The 21,864-nt window shown below is 46.0% G+C and overlaps 1 protein-coding gene across 1 annotated transcript in view; it reads left to right on the top strand.

Annotated features, from left to right (window-relative positions):
- The window catches only part of SH3PXD2B (SH3 and PX domains 2B), a 106,253-nt gene that overhangs the window by 35,943 nt on the left and 48,446 nt on the right, over positions 1-21,864 (top strand). Inside the window, exon 3 of the mRNA XM_014518714.2 lies at positions 5,889-5,964. Within this exon, the coding sequence (XP_014374200.1) occupies positions 5,889-5,964 (76 nt within the window). The remainder of the gene's footprint in view (positions 1-5,888; positions 5,965-21,864) is intronic.

The following is a 21,864-nucleotide window of genomic DNA, read 5'->3' as shown; positions in this document are numbered from 1 at the left end:
TTTCCCTTGCTCTTTCTTTTTGGGTTGGCTGAGCACATTGCTCAGAGGGAGGTCATCTCCTGGCTTCCTTGCCCTGTCCTGGGGTTGGGATGGATGGCTGCATTCAGAAAGGGTCTTGGCATGCATCTGTCTGCCTCCTGTCAGGTTCTGCTCCTGCTCCCCTGCATCTTGGATGGCTGGGCACTCACCTGCTCCAGGAATATGATGTTACTACTTTCTTTGCATAACTTGGATAGAAATGTGTGCTGCTAATAGTCTTGCAAGAGTCTTCCCAGGTTGAAACTGTTCAGTCCAAAATCCTTTCCCTACTAAGGAAAATCTGCTTTTCCATTGAGGACTTGGAGGAAGGTGCTTCATGGTCAGCCTTGCCTTCTGGCTTCTTGGGACTAAGGATGTGTCAGGTTTGGGAGTGTCTCTTCTAATATGCTTTACTTATGGGCTTTCACAGGTGAGAGCAGTCTGCACCCTATCCCTGGTTCCTTTTCAGGCTAGGGTGTGCTATCTCTAGAATTATTACTCTTGCCCTGGAACAATAGAGCTTAGCCCTGGGTACTCGGAGTGAAACCCAGAGTCATAATGCAGCACTAGGCAATACTTGGGCCAAATAAATTTAAGGAGTAAACTTCGAAAGGTGCCCTTCTTACCAACCAAATGGATTCTTCCTGGAGTGTAATGGCAGCTGGCATCTGTGCAGTTTATTCCTCCCACCCCTGCTGAATCCTCCTCCCTTGCTGCAGAGCCAGAGCATTTTGTGTCATAAGGGAAGGTCTGTCAGCCTATGACTGAGACTTTGGATCTCTGCAAACATGCACTCTCGTATCTGCTAACACAAACCACCTGCCGTGGTTAGAGCCGGCTCTGGGATTGTTTTCCTTGGAAGGAGTTGTTAGCTTTTCTTCAGCCACAGGCTTATGTCTTATAAACTGCTGAATTGGTATTTGCCTCTGCCTTCCCCCAAATTGTGTGATGTGGCAGCTGGACTGGATGTGACTCCATGTGACCTTCCCTCTTGACTTTCTCCCATCCCTGCACTTCCATTCTTTAATGTTTTGGGGGCCTTGCCCCTCCTTTCAGGGCGTTTGTGCTTTTCCATTTCTGTGCAGCAGACATGTTGGTGCTTATCAGTCTTGGAGACTTGCAGCTCTCACCATAACGCAGGCAAGCAAACTACCAGCTTCTTCTCCTCACCCCAGCTCTGGAGTAGCAGGTGATATTGTGGTTTAGAGACAGTCTGCCACTTTTTGGCCGTACAGCTCTTCCAGTACCAGTCTGCAATGATCATATGCTGTTGCTTTCCACAGCAGTATCTGCTCAGGACAGCATCTGTGATCTCTAGAGATCATCTAGGGACTTGGAGGTAGCTACCAGACTCTGATCTGATGATATCCACAGCAGAAAATCCTGCCCCCTCCCATGCAACAGGGGAAGCTGCAATGCAAAACTGTGGTCCCTAGTTGTGTTGTGTTTTGGATCTCGGGATAAGAAGACAAAAGGACACTGGAAGCTCATCCAGGATGGGTGAGAGAGAGAGTTCAGTTGCACAAAGACAGTATTCCTGGCTCTGGTACTGTTGGTGTCTCTCTCAGTTTTAGGAGCAATAAGCCCTCTTGAAGAAAGGCGAAAGGAAAAAACCTTGAGTCAATTATTGTGTTACTTAACTGTATTCATGTGTGTTGTATTGGTGACTTGATTTGTTCTGTGTATCCTGAGTCAGTCATAAACTCAATAGCCTTTGCCAACAGGAATAATAAAATTAGACTCGTTTAGTTTCTTTCTGGATAGATGGTGGCAAGAGGAGTCTGTAATGTTGGCTAGTGGCGATGTTGTATAATCCTTTTATTTTCCTGAAACTAAGAAACCAACAGGAGAGTGTTACATGCCCAATAACTTCACTGAAATGGTACTCGCAGTGACAGCCTTGTGGTCACTCTGTACTGCGGAAATGATTCCACTCTCCGCCATGCTCATTTTGTGGCTTCTGGTAACGTCAGAGCAATCTCCAGTTATTGCTGAGTCTAGATTCATTTTCTATGTCACTAACTCACTTAAAATCAAATCCTAAAATCATATTTCTTCCCACTTTAACACATTCCTGTGTTTGAGATGACTGGCCATCTTTTAAAGGGAGCATTTAAGCACTGTTTTTTAAATGGTTCAGTTTTGGATTCATCTTAATTTTTTATTCCTAAAACTGCCTCTCCCTGCTTTTCTTTTTCTTTCTTGTCCTTGCTTAAACTAACAGTGTGTGTGTGTGTGTGTGTGTGTGTGTGTGTGTGTGTGTGTGTGTGTGTGTGGCTACCTCTACCCATTACAGATATCGCACAATTAACTGGTTAATTGCAAAATTACCTAAACACCAGCTACACATGCAAAGTAGCTATCCCATGATAAGAAGCTCCAACCAGCTATAAAGTTAAGCCTTGAAAATGTGTACTAGCTTTATAGCTGGGTGCTACTGAGCTTTAATTTGCACACGTAGCGGGGTCTCTTCTTTGGCTGGAAGCCCCGTCAGCTGACAGGGCTCCCAGCCACAGGGGTGCCCTATGTCCAGCATGAAACCCCTGAGTCCTGGGGCTGGCATGATCCCCCTAGTCCCATATGGGGCTTTCAGTCCCAGCTGCGCTGCACACCCAGCTGGGACCAAGAGTCCTGCACCTGCCTGGGCTCCTGAGTGTGGGGGGAGGGGGTGGCTCTTGGTCAAATGCAGCCCATCAGAGCCTGTCAGTTGTGGGGACTTTTGGTCCTGGCTACATGTGGCCCCCACACCTGGGAACCTGCTTCTTGCCAGTGGAGGTGTTGGCTACAAATGTCCAACTCAGGATCCTTAAAATTCTGGTTTTATTAGGCGGATTGAAACACTGTAATGAAGTCAAATCATAAACCTTGGGGGCCAGTCGAGGCTTCTTTCTTTTTATCTGTCCTTGGCAGATTTTGGTGACTCCCCAGTTTTCAGGTTTGCCCAATCCAGGGGTCATTGACCCTTGTGGGACTTCCTCCTCGGTGGCTACTGGATGGCATCTGTCAGCCCCAGGGGTCATCCACATGTACGTGCAGGTTTGGGAGTCTGTTGATAAATTTTGAACAGGGCTCTGGGAGCGGTCGATCTGGAGATATTCAGCCCAAAAATTGGTCCCCGGCGTTGATTAATTCAAACCAGGGCTTCTAGCCCTTGAACAGTGAAGTTTAGAGAATTCCCGGTTGCTACATTGTCTCCTATTGATTTCTTCCCTTGGTTGATCTGCGGTTTCCCTAGGTGTTAATTGCTGTCTGCTACTGTGTTATGTATTCAATCACTGATTCACTCGCTCTTTCAGGGGCCTGCCTGATACAGGAAAGCGGCAGTTTGATTCCTGCCCTTGTTAACATTGTTACAATGTATAACTTACTTCTGAAACTAAACACATTTAATTAAAAGGTGAGGAGTATAAAATATAAGCTACAAGAGTAATGCACACAAATAGATAAAGATACCAAAATACAAGGGGAGATACAAAATGCACACGTACAAACTTTAAAACACAATTCCTTATCTTAAAGTGAAAGAAAGAGGAAGGAAGAAAAGGTAGAAGAGGAAAAACATATCCAAGGAAGGGAGAGCAACTACAGGCAAGAGGAAAAGGGGGCTTTCTGCTACAGAGGAGGAGCTCAAGACTGAGCTCCCCCTACACCGGCAGTAAGGCACGATTGGATCTAATGTGCAATCCCTCAGTTGTGCCTCCTGCCATGTATGAGAGGCATGGTAGGAGACACCATTGTGTGTATTAAGTATTAGATCCAGTTGTGCCTTTACCTGCACAGGGAGAGAGAGTGTGTTTTTTCCTCATAGAGCTTGAAAAAAGCACCACTGCATTTTGTTGTTTGTCTTCCTCTTTTGAGTTTTGTCTGTCTTGGGTAGTGCCTGCTCAGGTTAGCAAAAGTGCTTATGAATTGCTGCTCTAGCAAACCCAGCAGGGTAAACCAACCATTGTAAAATGAAACCAAGTCCCATGAAATTAGGCATAGGCCCTTCTGTTGGCCCAAAGGGTGAAGTGGTAGCACTCTTAATGTCTTGCTATTGCTTCAGAAATAGTGAGTAGGAGCTTTACTCCAGCATCCTACCAAAGGCTGCTTCCCACCCCTGCGACCCAATGGACTGGATTGGGCTGGGATGGCAAAGGCAGCTGGCTGTGTTGCTAGCTACAACACTCTCCTGTGTGCCATGAGCTACAGGAACTGCTGTCCTTTAAGCATATGAGCTCAGATGGCGATCAAGGCTTGTGATAGACTTGATTTTTTTTTTTTTTTTTTTTTTTTTTTTTTTTTCCTGTAGGGGCTACACAAACATAATGTCGAGTGGTGCAGAAAACAGACTGAGAAATCTGTGTCTTAGCTAATTATGTCTGCCCCCCCAAACCTCCCTATAACTTGAGACCTTGGAATCTTAGATCAATCTTGACAGTCATGTGTGGTAGGCACCATTCCTCCGCTTTGGGCACTTAGGTGCAGAGGAGCCTGATCCATAAAAGGAGCTTAAGATCAGTACTCAACGCTGAACTCTTAAGTGCCGTATTATATGATGAAATCCACAGCCCCAAATTGTGTGCTTAGGGCACTTTTTTATAGAGCATGGGGAGAGATGAGCCACATCCACTTGGAAAGCTTACTATGCCAGGTAGTGATACGCACCGACAGTTCTTCATGGGCTGCCTCATTCAACTGAAGCCAGTGCAGCCATTACCGTGCAATGTTATGGACATGCTGGTTAGCTTGGGGGGTTGTCTAAGCCTAATTGGCTTGCTTGGAAAGCACCATGGAGACATGGCTCCACTACTTCCAGTTTAGGAGGCAATTTTTACAGAGCATACTGGCATGTATCAGGACACTTCGACCTCGCACAATAAGTTTGCTTTATACATGTGACTTTCAGCACTGAAGAATGGGATCCATAGTCTCCCTGACTCTGCCCAGTCTTTTAAGGAAGCAGGAGTCTACCATGAGAAACCAAGTCCTCCCACTCCCACCATCTTCAGTGAGATCTAGGGGTGTTTTTCATGCTATTAAGAAAAGGAGCATCCTGCTTAGGGTGCAGCATGTTTGCATCTTGACATTCCCCCTCCATTACAGCATCCTTAGAGTGAGCTGGAATTTTAAGTTCACTGTCCTCCTCTGCCTTGTTGTCATGATCAGTGCCCTCTCTGATTAGAGTAATCCCATAGTGATTCACACAGAAGTTAATATTCACAAGGGACCTTTTTGAGTAATTCAGATTCCAGTATGGGTATTTGCAGTTGAGTGTTTGTTTGTAGGTTACTGAAGTCCTTTAGGATAAAGGCTGTTGGTTATAGCAATGCAAGTGAAGCTTGCTGCCCTCATTAAGCTGAATGCAAATGGTGAATGAGCAACCTAACTTGGGAGAAGTGAATTGGATTTATGAAATGATCTTTCCCAGCTGTCTAGTTCAGGGGTGGGCAACCTGTGGCATCTGTGCCACAAGTGGCATGGGCAGCCTCTGCATGTGTCATGCAGCAGATCAGGGAGGAGGCAGGCAGCACAGCAGCAGATCGAACTGGGAGCATAAAGCAGAGCAGCAGGGGAAGGCGACCAGAGTGGTACCCAGGGAGGGTATGAGGCTAATTTGTGACATGCCTGCCACAAAGGTTGGTCCCCAGTTCATCTTAACATTGGTGTTTTATGGAATCCTTTGGATCGGCAGCCAAGCACTCGAGGGTTCCTCCTCTCTCTTGTTGCAAGCGCCCCCTCTGCCATGTAATGAAGTTGTTTGCAAGTGTCCAAAGCTAGCTTCTATTGACATGGAGACCTGACTTCCATTCAGTCTTTCCTCATTTGAGGAATTGTCTTGTTGTCTTTAATAAATATATTTAATCTCCTATCTTGTGTTCCCTTTTTAGATGCAAATGCTGGACAAATTCCCGATGGAAGGAGGGCAGAAGGATCCCAAACAGAGGATCATCCCCTTTCTGCCAGGTAGGAGTCTATTGGACTTGGAAGACAAATGCTGATCATGGCATAACAGTATCAGAAGTTACCAGTCTAGGCATGCACAAATCCCTGCCACACGTGCACACATACATACACAGTGTATGAGCCCTTCCCATTAAAATGTACGCACGGTGTTTTCAGTAGCATCCACGCAGAGCATTTAAACTCAGGGTGACAGATGCGGCCAACAATCAGCAGTTATAGCCCCAGCTTTCTGCAGTATTTAGTCATTGGTTGTTGCCCATAGCCTCTGTCTCTAGAAAACACCTAGATTTTTACTTCAGACAAGCAAGCGTACTCGTATCATCTCTGCTATCCCTATAATGGATGAGTGGATTTCAACGTAGCTACAGCCAGTTTAGCCCAGACCTAGCTAGGGTGGAGGATTCCCAGGGACTGATCTTTGTTTTTCCTCAGGTGGAATTCCAGTTCAAGTCTGAAGAGAACTTAATAGCAACCTAATGAGAAACATTGGATCAAAACTAATCAACAGCTGTGACTTTCTCCTAGGCCTTTGTTTCCAGTTGGGTTATCTAAAGTGCTCTATGTATTCACTGTGCAGCTAAGCAAATGAGCATTCATTTGCCCCAGGCAACATATTACCCATTTTGAACATTGTGGTTTGTGGCTGCCCCTTGCCTGCTTGAAAATATAAATGCCTTCTGAGACGAGAATGCCCTGATAGAAGGGACTCAGAGTATTTCACGCACCCACTGCTAAAGGATTTTGGCCACACAAAATCTTTTCCAATAGCATAAAGAAAAGGGGTATATTTAGAAATGTGGTGGTACTGTAACCACTTCCAGCAAATGTGGCAGATGTACTAAGTGTGGCCCGTTGTGCTGTGTCTGCGTTCTGGCTCATCTGGAAACACAAAGGTACTTAGTGGCATCTTCTTTCCTCCGAGTGGCATGAAGAATCCATTTTCTTCCCCTCTGGGCCAGGGTACTTTTGTCAGTAAGACGCTGTCTGGGTTTCCCGTGGAGGTATTTCTGGTTTTGACTTCTTGCTGATTGTAGCATCAGCAAAAAACAGAGCAAGCCTGACATTAATGTAGAGGAAAAGCCATTGCTGTGCAGCTTTCCTGCCAGCTCAAAGCAGGGAACAAAAAAAAGGTAGAAGCCAAATTGGCAGAAGGCACGACTTGGAAAAATAGGAATTACAGTTTGGCCACTCTGTGCTTGTGAAGAATCCCTATTCGTTCCCACCAAAACACTGCTATTTTTGGAAGGCAGCCGCTCAGCTCCAGAAGGGCTGTCTTGAGCTCTGCATTTCTCTACCTCGCCAGTTGATTTCATTTCTGCTCATTTGAATTTCAGTACTTTCCCTTAGTTAAATGACTTGCCACTGGGATTTTGATTGTTAAATTGGAGCCCTGGGGAGGTGAAACCTAGGCCTCATGCCCTAAGGGTGGAGTGGAGGGGGGAGGGAACCACAGGGCAGCAACCAGCACATTTCTTCATAATATGTGGGGTGCACATGAATTGGCTGACTGACTACTTAGAAATGATGCTGGCAGATCCCCATCCTATGCACTGTTCCCCTTTGCAGGAGGTTAAAAGACAGTCTCCAGAAATGGTCAGAAAGTCTGGAAAACTGCCTGTCCAAAAAAAGTTGTTCCCTAGTCACAAAAGCTCTTCTTATTAGTTCTGTATCCCCATCATTCCTCAAAGCTGATGGGACTTGCAATATGTCCAAAAAATGTAAAAATCCAGATGGAGTGGGGGATGCAGATTTCAGAGTCAAGGGCCTGAGCTGCAGTTTCTGGATTTGGATTCTGGACTCTTCCCAGACCCAGGGGTGCTTGGATTCAGGCTGTCAGTTTGAGGCCCTACTCTGCTGTGAAGGGACCTCATGGTAGTAGCTGGAGAATGGGCTAGGTCAGTGGACCTCAAGCTTTTAGAGTGGCAGGCTGGGTGCTTATGACCCAGCTGTACTGTGGGCCCCCACTTCTCTCTGGTAGGGGAGTGGAAGGAGGGAGTGACTATCTATGTCAGGCATAGAGGAAGAGAACTAACCTCCAGCTGCAAAGGGAATCAGCAGCAGGGGCAGGGCAGGAAAGGGGATGCATGCCAATCCAGGCTTCTTACTATCGATCCCTTATGCTATGGGTCACATCCATTCACTTCAGGGACCAGATCTGACCCATGGGCCATAGGATGAGCACCACTGAACTGGATAGTTCCAGAGGGTCACAAGACTAATGTGAGTTTTTAGGATCAGGATTATAATACATTTAAGAACCAAATCATGGTCACAAGTGCTTTCAGAATACCTGGAAGAAGCAAATTTTTTTGGATGCTGTACTCTCTTCCTCTTTCCATAGCCTTGGATTGGTAGCTAAAACAGGGGAGGAGGAAAGTAGTAGTCTAGAGGTGGGCCTTGATTCTGGTTCTGCTTTGAGCTGCATGTTTTGGTCCTGGGTTTATTTTTATCTTTACCGCCTTCCTGCATGGTCATGTGCAGTTCATACTGTCCGAGACTTACCTTGACATTTTACTTCTGGATGAGCCTGAAACGTCTCTAAGAGTAATACAGAGGAGAGTTGTTAACATTCTTGGCTCTGTCTCTTCCTACTTTTGTACATTAGCACAGAACAATGGGTGGTTTTGGTGCAAACTTCTTATTTGAGACTATGTTCCAGGACTGAGCAGGAGCCAGCTTGCTAGGCATATTGAGCTTACATCTGACTAGCTGTGTGGGTCTTCTTCAGAATCGCTTCTAAATCAGGATCACTCGCTTGAGAGAAGTCGCTGTGACGCATTGTGAGGTCTGTGCCTTCTCTTCTCCTTTTGCCAGGTTTGGCACGTGAAGAAAGAACACAGCGGCTTGCTTTCTTATGAGCTGGCTTCTGATGCTGGTCACCAGGTAGGATGGCTCGTTGGCAGGGTCTCATCCTGAGAGGACCCAGCTTGGCTGTAGAAAAGCCTTTGCAGTGATGGGTAATATTATACTGTAGGGTTCAGGAATTATGCTGTATTCTTTCTGGCTCAGGACTTCGCTTCCTCAGCTTGGGATGGCAACAGATGTTGTTTTTACTTATTGTAAAACTGCAGATTTGTGCTGTTTCCATCAAGATGCATCATTGGGTCAAAGGCAAGGCAAACCCAGTGTCTGTCCCTCTGCCAAAAACTTGCAACTTGTGGATCCAGTATATGGAGAGTTGTAGGCTTGCTGGGCTTTTTACTTGGTTCAGCCTTTATGGCTTCTGTAGCTTGCTCCCCCTACCCTGCCTTCTGAGAAACATTTTAGCATCTGAATTTCATTACCAAGTGGAGATTTGGCTGCAGTGGTCTGATCTGAAATATGCTGCTTTCTGGGAAGCCTTCTGTGGTAACGTTAGACATTGTGGCCTCTGAAGTCCTGAAAAATATCTCCTGCTCTCCTATACATCCTGCTGCCTTTAGCATTCTTAACAAACCCCTAATTCTTTTGAACTTGGGGTCACATCAGGAACCAAAAAGATCCCATCTGGGATTGTCTGTCACAATATTTTCCTGGAGGGGCAAGTGGTCCTAATTATTATCACTTATTTTACGGCATTTAACCCAAAGGAATTTTGTTCGTTCTCTGTGTGTGAATGTAACTTTATTTTCCTCGTTGGATTTGACTTTTTCTTGGAAAGCGGTAGAGGAGACTCTGGAATGTCAGACTTAACCTGGGTCTTGGGTCTTGCCAGAGAATACCCCTGCAGTGGAAATGATCCTCCTCACCTGCCCAGCAAAACAAATGGGACAGCAACAGAGCTCTCGAGAGGAAGGTATTAGAGCAACAGGGATAGGGAGGGAAGTCTTTGGAGAAGAAATTCCTGTATTTTGTCCCACTGTACTTAAATGTAACATCTCCTGGGTGCTATAATGATAAAAGATCTGTCAAATATGACCTGCCTCAAGTTTGATAGCATTCAGGTACTGCGGCTGATCTGGGATCTTTCTTTGCTGCTGTGGAGTTGGATTCCTTGTTTTGGTCTTGAGCCAGTCGCAGCCCTGTATCAGCTTCATGCATTCAGCAAGTTGGAGGGTGCCCTCCACTTCACTCCCTGACACCCCCCAGAATCAGCTCCCCAGATGTTGTCATTATTAACATAGCCTTTTATAGCTGGAGGAAGGGAGTAACACTGGCTGTACAGAATGCAAAGAGTGAGGGCAGTGCTTCCCAAACTTTTCCTTAGCATGGCCTCTCACTCCCATCCCACAGCCTCCCACCCTTGTGACCCCATCCACTGATGTCGAGACCCCATTTGGGGTCATGACCCACAGTTTGAGGGCGGCTGAGTTAGGGGTTTGAGGTATGGTAGTGCTGCCAGCCTCCCGCTGAGGAGCATGGTCTCCCAGGAACACTTGTGGGTAGTGGTTACGCATCAGTTCTGTGCTGTGCAGGGTGCACACACACACCCAGGAGTTAATGCATGATGGGTTATACATTCACTGGCTGGGGGATGATGAGATGGAGACCCCAGGAAAGAATGAACTAAGAAAATAAATGAGCTCAGTTGGGCCAGTTGTGCAAAGGACGTGCCAGATCTTTCAGGAAACAGCTTTTATAAGGAAAGTGGAGCCTTCCAAGCTTCATACGGCTCAAATGGCCCAGTGCCTATTGCAGTCAGTCTGCTTCTCTGGAAATGTGAACCTCTGCAAGGAGGGGTTGCCTGAGGCAGAGCTAGCTTTGGCTGTAAAATTGCTTTTCAGGAAGATCAAGCTACAGACAACAGCAAACTCCAAAGGAAGAAGAGGATTTAATGGGAAAGATTTAAAAAGCAGAGCGTAGTCCCCCTTTCTACCTCCTTCCCACCCACCTAGTCTGATCCAGCTTTATGATGATCCTTGCACTTCGTTAGTGCAAAGGATAAAAATCTCCAAAACTGCTACCCACAAAAGCCCCTGGGAGTTACATCAGTGAATACCATCTTCCCCCTTTTCCTAGACATGCCCAAGTGATTTTTCTCAGGCTGCGGAGTATCCATGAGAGAGTTTGTGATGAAATGGACTTCCTAGTTCCCAGTCCTGTGCTTGGGTCACTAGTCTCGCTGCTCTTTTGGGCCTCTCAGACCTAGCTTTCACTGGCTTAAGGGTATTCCCATAAGCATGTTGTTTCTTTATTGTGCACAGAGTTGCAGGGAGGGTGCTGTTGGGGCTGTTTTGTTGTAAAATTTCTCTCCACGCAGATCTGTTTCTGATCTTTAATACCAATTGCTCAGTCCTCTTGACTGAGATGAGTAGGTCATTCCTTCCTGCTCTGCATCCTCCCCCCTTCAGCTCTGGAGCGGTCTCTTTTCTTGCAGCGTGGAAGGAAGCGCTGCTGTTGCTGCTCTGGAGTGGCAGAGGCAGTGTGCTGCAGTGAACCCCTCTTCAGTCTTCAGGAAGTGCTGGGGTTTGCCTCTAAGCTGGCTTTCCTGCACTGAAGTGAAATGCTGTTTGCACTTCGTCATCAGGCCAACCTGACATGCATTTTAATGTCTCACCATCTTGGTACAGGCCAATTTGCGGGGACCCTCTTCTTCAAGCGCTATAGATGGTTGGTGTTAAGTGTTAGTCCCCTTTCCTCCTGAGGCTTTATTTTTCCCAATCTGTCCTTCTGGTTGAGGTTCACAGTGCAGAACTCCCTTGTCTCAGATGGCCTGTTTAAGGCACTGTACTTTTTTCTCAGCCTTTACAGGTTTGGGAAGCAAGCAATCGAGGCTGTAACTTCCTCCAGGATGGGGCACTAGTGTGAAAGTGAAGCTGGCCTATTCTGAGCCTCTCTGAGATCCTGAGAGTGCTCTTATCTCATTAGGTCCCAGGGCCCACACACATAGCATTGCATGGGTATGGTACTGTAGGAATTGACTGTTCACCAGGGCGCCCCAAGGGACGACAAGGTCAAACATCACAAATTCCTTCAAGACCGTTTCAGGCTGGACATAAGGAAAAATTTCTTTACTGTCTGAGCCCCCAAGGCCTGGAACAGACTGCCTCCAGGGGTGGTGCAAGCACCTACTCTGGACTCCTTTTAAGAGACATTTGGATGTTTATCTTGCTGGGATCCTGTGACCCCAGCTGACTTCCTGCCCCTGGTGCAGGGGGCTGAACTCGATCTTCCAAGGTCCCTTCCAGCCCTAATGTCTATGAAATCTATGAACTAGAAGTGTAGAGAGCCCTTTCCCTTGACTGTGGTGCTAGGACATACCCTCTGTTCAGAAATTTGCCAACCAGCTGCTAAACCCAGGGCTCTGACAGAGGCTAAAGGAAATGCAAGCTCTTCCACATGCCTACCCTTCCCAGCATGGAGCACGGAACAAACTTCCTCTTCTTGAGGCTGCCTCTGTGCACGGTTTTAAAGTGAATCTGGAGCTTGTGCAGAGAAAATCTGGATGTGATTTGAAAGGTGTAGAGAAACGAATTCTTTCTGAGGAAGGATGGAGTCCTTTGGGGTAAAGCGAGAGGCACAGACATTTTTCCAGCTCTGAAATATCTGGCTTCTTTAGTGGCTGTGATCCTAAATGAATTGCAAAGTTGATTCCTCTGCCCCTCCACCTCGCTCGGGATCCAATAACAGCTTTTGTCTTTAGAGGAGCCTCGGCCATTCCCGGATTGATATGCTTCTGTAACTCTCTCTACTCTTACTCTCTCCTCCCCAGTTCTGGTTTAGGCTGAGAACTCCGGGACAGGGGCTATTTGCTTTGCATAAATCAGTGGATCAAAAAAGATTAAGGCACTTTGAAGGGCATTGCCTCAGTAGTTGCAACCCAAAGGCTAGTGAAAACAGGGAAATGGGGATGGGGGTTCAGATGTTGTAGCTTTCCAGGGTAAAACATATCTGAACAACCTGGGTACTGATCTGCATTGATGAAGGTGCTTTGGCAGTGTCGGTGCCAGGGAAATTGATATCAGTGGTTCCCTGGCAGGGCCTTCTCCTGTGGCTGCAACTCCTGAAGCTGTAGAGCAGATGTGGTGCACATCCTGCAGTAGAAGTAAATAAGGTGCCTTCTTTTTGTTCTTGTTGCATGCACAGATCTCAGCATCCTGAGAATGCAGCATTGCTGTTTGTATTATTGTAACACCTGTGAGCTGTGGACTCCTGTGTGCTGGGCACTGTCTAAACACAGGAGAAAAAGACCATCTCTGTCCCAAACAACTTTATTTCAGCTAGGACACAGGAGGCGGGGGAAATGAGATGGCATGGGTCAGCAGGCTAGACAGTGCCACATACCAGCAGCCTGGCTGCTAAGGTTTTACGTAGAGACAGCAGTAAAGGAAAGCTTCAGGGAGGAGTTGAAGCAGAAAGATGAGCTGGCTTTGTGGGTATTTGTGGGAATCTTCTTCCATGTGGAGGGGGAAGCAGGAGAGAAAGCAGGAAGGTGTTTGTTTGGCAGTGTAACAAGTGAGTGATGGAGACTGGCTTTGCAGCCCACTGGAGGGTGAGAGTTGTGCTCCCCCCACCCCACCTGTGCCCACTTCTTTTCTTACCCTGCAGTCTCCTTGTCCTGGAGGCTTGTGCATGTGTGTCTCTACGCAGGCACTAAGTCCAGGCAGCCAGTGTTAAATAATGACTTGGCAGTCCTGTCCGACAGCAGCATTTGAAAGCTGCTTTTTAATTACTAACAGAAGAGCTGCTTGTCTGCTGCTTTTGACTCTTCTATTCGCTGCCTTGGCTCCAGCCCTAAGGAAGTGGCTATGGGGTTTTCTGAACTGTCATCTGGGAAGGCAGGAAAGATTGTGGATATACATATGTTGTGACTGTCCTCTGGAGACTGGTTTTGATCCTCTTGCGTGTATGTCTTCCTTCCAGCTGTGACAGTACATCTCCACCAGGATCCGCAGCAACCCCAACTAACTCAGTTTAGACCCCACGCAAACTCCATCGGTACCATCCATCCTACCCCTCTCCTTCCCACCTCCATTGCTAGTTCCCACATTGTTGCTAAGACTCATGAGTCCTGACCCCTCAGCCCCAGTCCCTGGGTGTAAAGTGGGGCCACCACAATAAATAACCTGAGGGCTGGTTGATGCAACAGGAGCTTTGCCTCTGCTCCACTCTCCCTGCTCCAGTACCACTGATTTGCTGAGGCATCTCCATGCATATCCACCTGCATGGAGTTTGCAGGGACGAGGTAGCCAGAAGATAGCACTCAAGGGAGCTTTGGATTATGTAGCAACCTGGTTCTTCCAACCCACTGATACCCAGGATTTCTGGCTGTTATCTGAAGTGGATGGTGATGGCGAGGGGTGTGCGCAACATCTTCAACTGGATGAGATGGGAGGGAGAGGAGCCTTTTAGTTTTAATTAGCAATTGGCCCATGGGGAGCACAGTAGAGCTCTATACGGGTAGGGTAGGAGCATAAAGCTTCAAAGAGATGTTGTGAGCCGTGTCCACTGACCTGGAGAGGGCTAAGGGCTGCAGCTGGTTTTGATGCAGAGTTCATGACGGTGCTTTGCTGGGATTTTATAGTCTTCCCACACTCCTGCAGGGCAAACAATCATATAGGCTCCCTCCCATTTATTTTCGGTAGCTCACTGCAGTTAAAGAAAGGAAATGAAGCCCCTGAAACAAAGCAGGCTCCTGAGCTATTTAGATTATATCAAATGGCCTACAGAGCATAAAGGAGGGAGAGAGAGAGCATGAATTAGAAGGGTGACCAGACCAGGATTTCTGTCTGATTTGAAGTTCTACCTCTGTTCTGCTGTAACTCTGCTGAGCAAAACTGACAGGACGCTTTGAAGCCTTACAGATGTGGCCAGATAATTAACTTTGTGGTGAATTTTTTGCATAGCAGAGCCTCAGACCCCTCGTAAGACCAACTAGCCTTCCTGACATGGGTTATAAATGCCTGGTGTCCACTTGGAGGGATATGCAAACCCAAGGAGCTATTTTAGCTCAGTGTATTTTTGTGTTGCTCCACTGTCTTTTTTTTAAAACAAAAATAAACACTTGAATCAGCTCAGGAAGCTAGCAGACCTTGTTTCTGCTCTTTTGTTGCTCTTAAATTCATCCTTTCTTCAGGTTGGTAAAAGCCTCAATTGCTTTGACAGCAACTCCTTTAATCTCTAAATAGCAGGGCTAACTTTGGCAGCAGTCCTAGCTGGAATGGCAGCACTTGGCAGCTGGGTGCTAGAGAGTGCATAAAAGGTACAGTACTTAGCCTTGATTTGAAAGGGCCTGGGTGGAGGTGGGGAGAGAACAGCAGGATGAAGATTTACATAGACTGCCCTTCAGATGCCTTCAGACTCCATCCTAAATGTTCTGTAGATTTCTTTGCTCTTTTCCTGTTTAAACTGATGATAGGACAGGGAATCATTTACTGAGAGTTAGTATTGTGAAAACTTCTGGGTTGTTTATGTTTCTGGTTTAAGGTGGGAGGAGATCACTGGACAAACATATAAGAGCAAAAGGTTTTATTATACTGTTTTTCAGTTTGTCTTGGCCACTCCCTCCCTCTGTCCTCCTTTGCAGACCTCCCACACCACCCCCATGGCCCACCAGTTGAGAACTACTGCTCTAGGAGGTAACTACACTTGTATAGCCCCATGGATGTATAGAAAAATGAATAAAAAAATATATACACCCAAATTTGGCCATATAACTGATTCATAGATGTAGGGTCAGAAGGGACCTAAGTAGACCATCAAGTCCGACCCCCTGCCCTGGGCAGGAGAGAATACTGTGCTCATGTGACCCCAGCTAGGTAATTGTCAAGCCTCCTCTTAAAGACCCCCAAGGTAGAAGCCAGCACCACTGCCCTTGGAAGTTGGTTTCAGATCCTAGCCACCCTGACTGTGAAGCAGCGCCTCCTGATGTCCAGCCTGAACTGCTCTCAAACAACTTATTGCCGTTATTCCTTGTTACTCCAGGAGGTGCTCAGGGGAACAGGGTCTCTCCCATTCCCCGCTGGTCCCCCCTAGTAAGTTTATAGACGGCCACCAGGTCTCCTCTCAGCCTTCTCTTGTGAAGGCTGAACAGGTTCATGTCCCTTAGCCTCCCCTCATAGGGCCTGCCCTGCTGCCCCCCCGATCATGCGAGTGGTTCTCCTCTGGACCCTCTCAATGCTAGCCACATCCCTCCTGAAGTGTGGTGCCCAGAACTGGACGCAGTACTCCAACTGTGGCCTGACCAATGTCACATAGAGGGGGAGGATCACCTCCTTGGACCTGCTCGTGATGCATCTGTAGATGCATGACAAGGTGCGGTTAGCCTTACTAAAGGCGTCCTCACATTGGCGGCCCATGTTCATTTTGGAATCGATAATGACTCTAAGATCTCTTTCAGCCACTGTGCTTTCGAGAAGGGAGTTCCCCAGCCTGTAGGTATGCTGCTGGTTCTTACTGCCCAAATGCAGTACCCTGCACTTGTCAGTATTGAATCCCATCCTATTCTCATTCGCCCACCCCTGTAACCTGTCCAGGTCCAGCTGTATCCTGTCCCTCCCTTCTAGCGTGTCCACCTCACCCCAAATCTTGGTGTCGTCAGCGAATTTGAACAGGGTGCTTTTCACCCCCTCATCCAAATTGCTAATAAAGACATTGAACGGTGCAGGCCTGAGGACCGAGCCCTGGGGACCCCACTGCCCACATCCCTCCAGGTCGAATATGACCTGTCCACCACCACTCTCTGGGTGCAGCCCCTCAGCCAATTTGCAATCCATCTGACTGTGTAGGCATTAATGCCACAGTCGCCTAGCTTTTTAATGAGAATGGGGTGGGAGACAGTGTCAAAGGCCTTCCTTATTGTTCCTCAGTTTTCCCGTTAGATACTTTCATGCTTGCTGAAGAACCAAACCTGCAAGGGGCTGAGTGCCCTCAAGACCAGCTATTTGCTATACTGAATACTGAGACATTCTTTGTCTGTTTCTCCAAAATGAATTAAGCACCCATAAAAATTTGGAGTAAAAGTACAACCCACATTTTCAGAGATCGATGTGCAAAGTGTGTGTGTTACTGTGCTTGCTAATGCAGTTACTTTGCAAATAGTAAGAGAGCTACTAGGCCATTTACCTTAATTGCATGCATTAATCATATGAACATAAATATGAAAGTTAGCTATAAATTTCCTTTTTAAATTCCTTGACAGCATAGGCTTTAGAAACAGCTGAATGTAATGCTATATAAATATAGCCTGTGGCAGTGATGACCTTACCAGCTGAAGCACCCAACCACGATCAGCAAGAAATGAACAAAAAATTATCTTCCACAGTGTGTTTCTCCATAAATTCTTTTCCCTGAGAGACTCATTGGTAGAAGCATCACTACAGTGAGAGTTGGGATTGCATGGTAACTGAAGTGTCTGCTCCAATGATGATGGGAGGACAAACTGATTCAGAAAGACACAAACTTTCATAGGCAAGATCCTACTTTGTAAAATGCTACTCCATCAGGTGCCACTCTACCCTGATTTCAGACTAACATGGCTAACTACCTGTCTCTGGCCCAAAAATGCTAATGAACAACGGAGGGCCTGGACATCAGACATGTTCACACTGGTGTGAAAAAGAAAACGTAGCGTATAGCTCTGTGCTGGAGCACCTTACAAGAAAATGACTGAAAATGACTTTGAAAAAAGACTGCCCAGTAGTAAAAACACTAGTGTACATTACAGATATCAGATTTCTGCAGTTATCCTTGGGTTGTCATTAGCTCAATTAAAATATGCTAGTGTTTGCTCTCACCCCCTTCTGGCAGGGCACTGTAAATAAAATCTACCATGGCAGCTTCTGTGGGGTAACTGGTCATCTGTCTGCTCCCAGTCCCATTTCTATGCACCGAGGTAAACTAGACTAGTTTTAATGCGATACATGCCCAGGTCTGGAGAAGAGGGACTTTTTTTTTCTTGGTGATTAAATGCTATTGAGTTTGCAAGAAGGAGGGAGAATCCTGAGCTTTTCCATTCTTTCTTATCTGGTTTGTGGAGGCCTTTGTGATTAGTATTGCCCTCCTTGCTTTCTCTGCACTGTCTTTGCCCCTCCTGCTGCAGAGCCACACTGTTAACACTCCCAGACAATATTAAAACTCTTGTAGTGGCAGAAACATAATCCCCATCCCTTCCTTGTCCTCTGGCGGTGTCCTGTAGTGCACACTTGTTACTTCTTGCATTCTGTGGTGTTGCATTACTGATTGGAACTAGACTATGTTATCCAAAAGCTGACAGGGTCACCATACGCTTTTTGGCAGTATCTGTATGCCTGTGTCTACCTTCTTGACTCTGCTTACTGGAATAGGGCCAGAAAAGCAATTAGCCAGTGTTCATCAAGCTTAATTTCCATTTTACTTTAGTCTGTCCACCTACTTCTTTGCAGCTGCATTTGCTTCAGGGGATGGAGTTTAGAGACTCTCCAAGTCCTCCCGCAGTCCTGCTTCCTTCCCAGGGCCTGAAGGGATTTAGGATGTTCTGCACAAGGGAGAAAGAGAAATGGCCCAGAAACGCTGGAGGCCAGGGAACTGAGCCAGAGACCATGTTGGAGCTCTTGCAAACTCCTGAAGGCAGCCAGGCAGCTAGAGAAGAGAGAGAGGTTGGCCCCTGCTGTGAGTCATTGTAACTGCTGCACTTATTAGATCTTTTTAAGACAAGAAAATGAATGGGTCATGTGCGAGACAATGAATGCTACTCAATATGCATTTCCCCAGCATTGGAGGGGCTCAAACCCCTTCATTAAGTACTTCACCAGGCTGCATTGTTGTTCCCATTCTCTAGATGTAGGCTAAGTAACGTGTATCCAGGGCAATTTTCTTGCCATTTTGCAGTTGGTCTAATAAAAGGTATCATTTTGGAACCAAGAGTTCTAGTTTGTTATATATCCAGGGCCTGGTCTTCCAGTTCCCACCCCATGGGTTCAGTCAAGTGCCCCCTTCTCTTAGGAGAGCAGGGAGCCATTACTTTGCAATGCTCCCATGTTCAGTGAGTCAAGGTTTTATATCTTTTCTTGACAGCTTTGGTAGGATCTGTGTTTTAGCTAATTAGGCATTTTCATGTAAATCAACTTTTTATTAGAAGATAAATTTCTTGTTTGGGAAGGATTAGAACTGAAGCAAAGCAAACATAAGAAGGGAATGGAATTTGCCTGTGGTTTATGCATTCAGCGGCTGGAATAATTTAAAATCTCTTAATTTATTCTGATGCTTTTATTCCCTAGAACTATATTTTTTCCCTAGCATCTGTTTGTTAAACATTTAAACATTCCTCCCAGAGGCTTCTTTATTTTAGACATTGTAAAATGTGTTCCTTGACAATTGTATCTCATCAGATTGACAAGACTTAAAAATGAAACAGCTATTTCTAAAAATTGACATCAGGACTGCTTTGATCCATTTATCTCTTTGAAAATTGTCATTACAATAAGAATCAATGCAGAAAATATACTTAGCCTCTCTTTACCATGAGGGCTGATGAGAATGGAAAACTGTTGATAATTTACTTGCCCTAGGCAATGCAAATGACTCGGGGCAGGTAATTATTGTATCTCCCACCCTTGCTGTCTTTCCACAGTGCTCCTTAAGAACTAAAGACCAGATTGAATCAAGTTCTTGCATTGCAGACTGCAAAGGGAAGGAATTCCAGAGCCAAATGTTTTCCACTAGAGCTGCCTTGGCTCCCACTTACACAATAGGGCACCAAGGAGAAGCAGTGCTGAAAAACATGCCTGAAACAATGCTCAAGCCATTCAGGATAATCAAGATGGCAGTTGCTCCCAAATGCAATTCAGGTGGTCATATTTGGAGCTAAGTGTTAAGTACTTATGAAAAGTACTTAAACTGGATGACTACTTTGTGCCTTAGGAAAAGATGGGCTTGAAGTATAGAATCTGCTTCAAACTTTCAAGACCCATGGGACTTTCGGATGCAGGCTTGTATATTTGGGAACAGTTTCGCTCAGGAGGTGGCTTTCAGGGTTGCAGGATTTGGAGCTTATTGCCCTAGTTATTCAGAAGGAGCAGACATTGTCCATGGATTTAGGAGAATGTTACAGCAACAGCAGGGCTGTGGGGGGAGGCTGTACCTTAGGAGTGAGGGGCAGAGGCAGGACATGGGCATATTACTGCCCACCCCCACAATCATACTCCTTCTCCCCCCCATTCTCCCTCCAGGTGTTCTCTTTTTTGATACTGGAAATATGGTAACCCTAACAAAGAGGAGCATAAGATTGGGTAGGGAACATAGGGCAGGAACCAGAAAGCAGAGCAGGGAAGGGAAGAATTGTTGAGGGAGACTCAGAAAGTATAGGACTCATTCGTGGCATGCCTGCCAAAAAGGTTGTCCCCTACTGCACTAGTAGTTAGCAGGGAGTGACTTCAGATGCTTGCCCTTCTGGCCAGTAATGGAGTAGTATTGTAAGTCTTGACTGGCATGCCATCCTGTGGATCTCAGTTGGCATGGCTGTGGGGCTGGGGACCCCAAGTAGAGACAAGAATGAGTGACTTCTCCATGGTACGTGGGGAGAGAGAAGGTAAGGGTGGTGGAGATAGATAATCCAAACAATCATTTGGCTTCTGTTGTCTACCAGAAGCCTGAATTCAAACGTCATCTTATACCACCTGCAATAACGACACCAGGCTCACGGGCCAAACACATCCCTGAACGATGGATGTTGATCCACTTTTTAATAAGCAACAAGCCCTTACATCAGCTTTTGTCAGGATTTGAAGCGCATCAGTAGAGTGGGGCAGAGAGGGAGAGAGCATGCCTATCACCATCCACAATGCAAGTTCCTCATTTTTCATGAACACTAAAACTCGCCCAAACTTGATGGAAGCAGGCAGAGAGTTGACTTACACTTGATGATTATCTCACCATTGAGACTGAAAGCTCAGATTCCCTTGGAGGCTGGAAGTTTTTGGAAACCACATGTTATCGATCCGAGCTGGTGGGCAATTACGGAGATTGTTCACATGGGCTTCCTATTGCAAATAGCTGAGATTTAAAGGAGTTTGATCACCCAGGCTTGAACTTGACACTTTTAATTGGGATTTGTGTCAGTTTTAGTCCAGTGTGGGAACAAGTTTCTTTTGTATAAAAAAGTACATATACATTTATTGGTATGTCCTGGTGGCCTTTTTGTCTTTAAAATTCTGGAGTAGCTGTGCTCACCAAAGGCACTTGAAGCTTTTAGGGCACAACAGGCTTCAATGAAAAATGCCTGAGTCAAGAGTGAGAGGAAAGAAGTGGAGTAGCTGAAAGATTAGTAGCTGTGGATTAGTAGAAGTGGAAGTAGCTGAAAAATAACCTCAGCCAGGAAGGAAAGCCCTGTAAGATCCATATTTAAGCTATGAGCCAAACAACTGTGATCTAAGGGACCACTTCCATTTAAGAGCTACACGGACAGAAACCATCCTTTGAGGTTCTGTCTAGAACTGTACTTTACTACACTGAGCTGAGACTTGGGGTAAGATGCAAAGACTTGTAGACTGGTAGAAATGCTTGGGGAGCAGGCCCACTAGTCAGACAAAAGGTGTTGCCTGGAGTTAACTGTAACTTAGTTCATGGAAAAGGCTAATATCAAAAGAAGGTGTGTTTTAACTTGTGTTAGCTACTTCAGGTTAAGATCTTAGTGTAGGCTTCCTTGAAGGGCTGCCCTGAATCTGCCACTGCCCAGCCTGAACTAGAATTTTAGCCCATATTAGCCAACACTTGTAAGAATACATTATTTCTCCAGTGGAAATGTGGTCCAAGGAGGGTGTGTTCCCTTCCCTACTTTCTCTTTACTCTTCCAGTGTACTTGACTGTTAAATAAAGATCACTTTTTCCTATGTCTCTTGTCTTTAAAAAATCTGCTATAATTTCCTCTTTATCACTTCTCTTTACTTTTGCACATCTGTTGTTTTTTGTTGTTGTTGTTGGGTTTTTTTGGTCCAAGGCCAGAGAGCACTGGTTAGTGAAAATCCAGGCAAACTAATATTTGGTCTTATTTTTTCTTTTCCTGTT

Source organism: Alligator sinensis, unplaced genomic scaffold, assembly GCF_000455745.1.
Source record: "Alligator sinensis unplaced genomic scaffold, ASM45574v1 scaffold360_3, whole genome shotgun sequence".
NCBI classification, from domain to species: Eukaryota; Metazoa; Chordata; order Crocodylia; family Alligatoridae; genus Alligator; species Alligator sinensis.
This window is presented reverse-complemented; position numbering and strand designations above follow the sequence as displayed.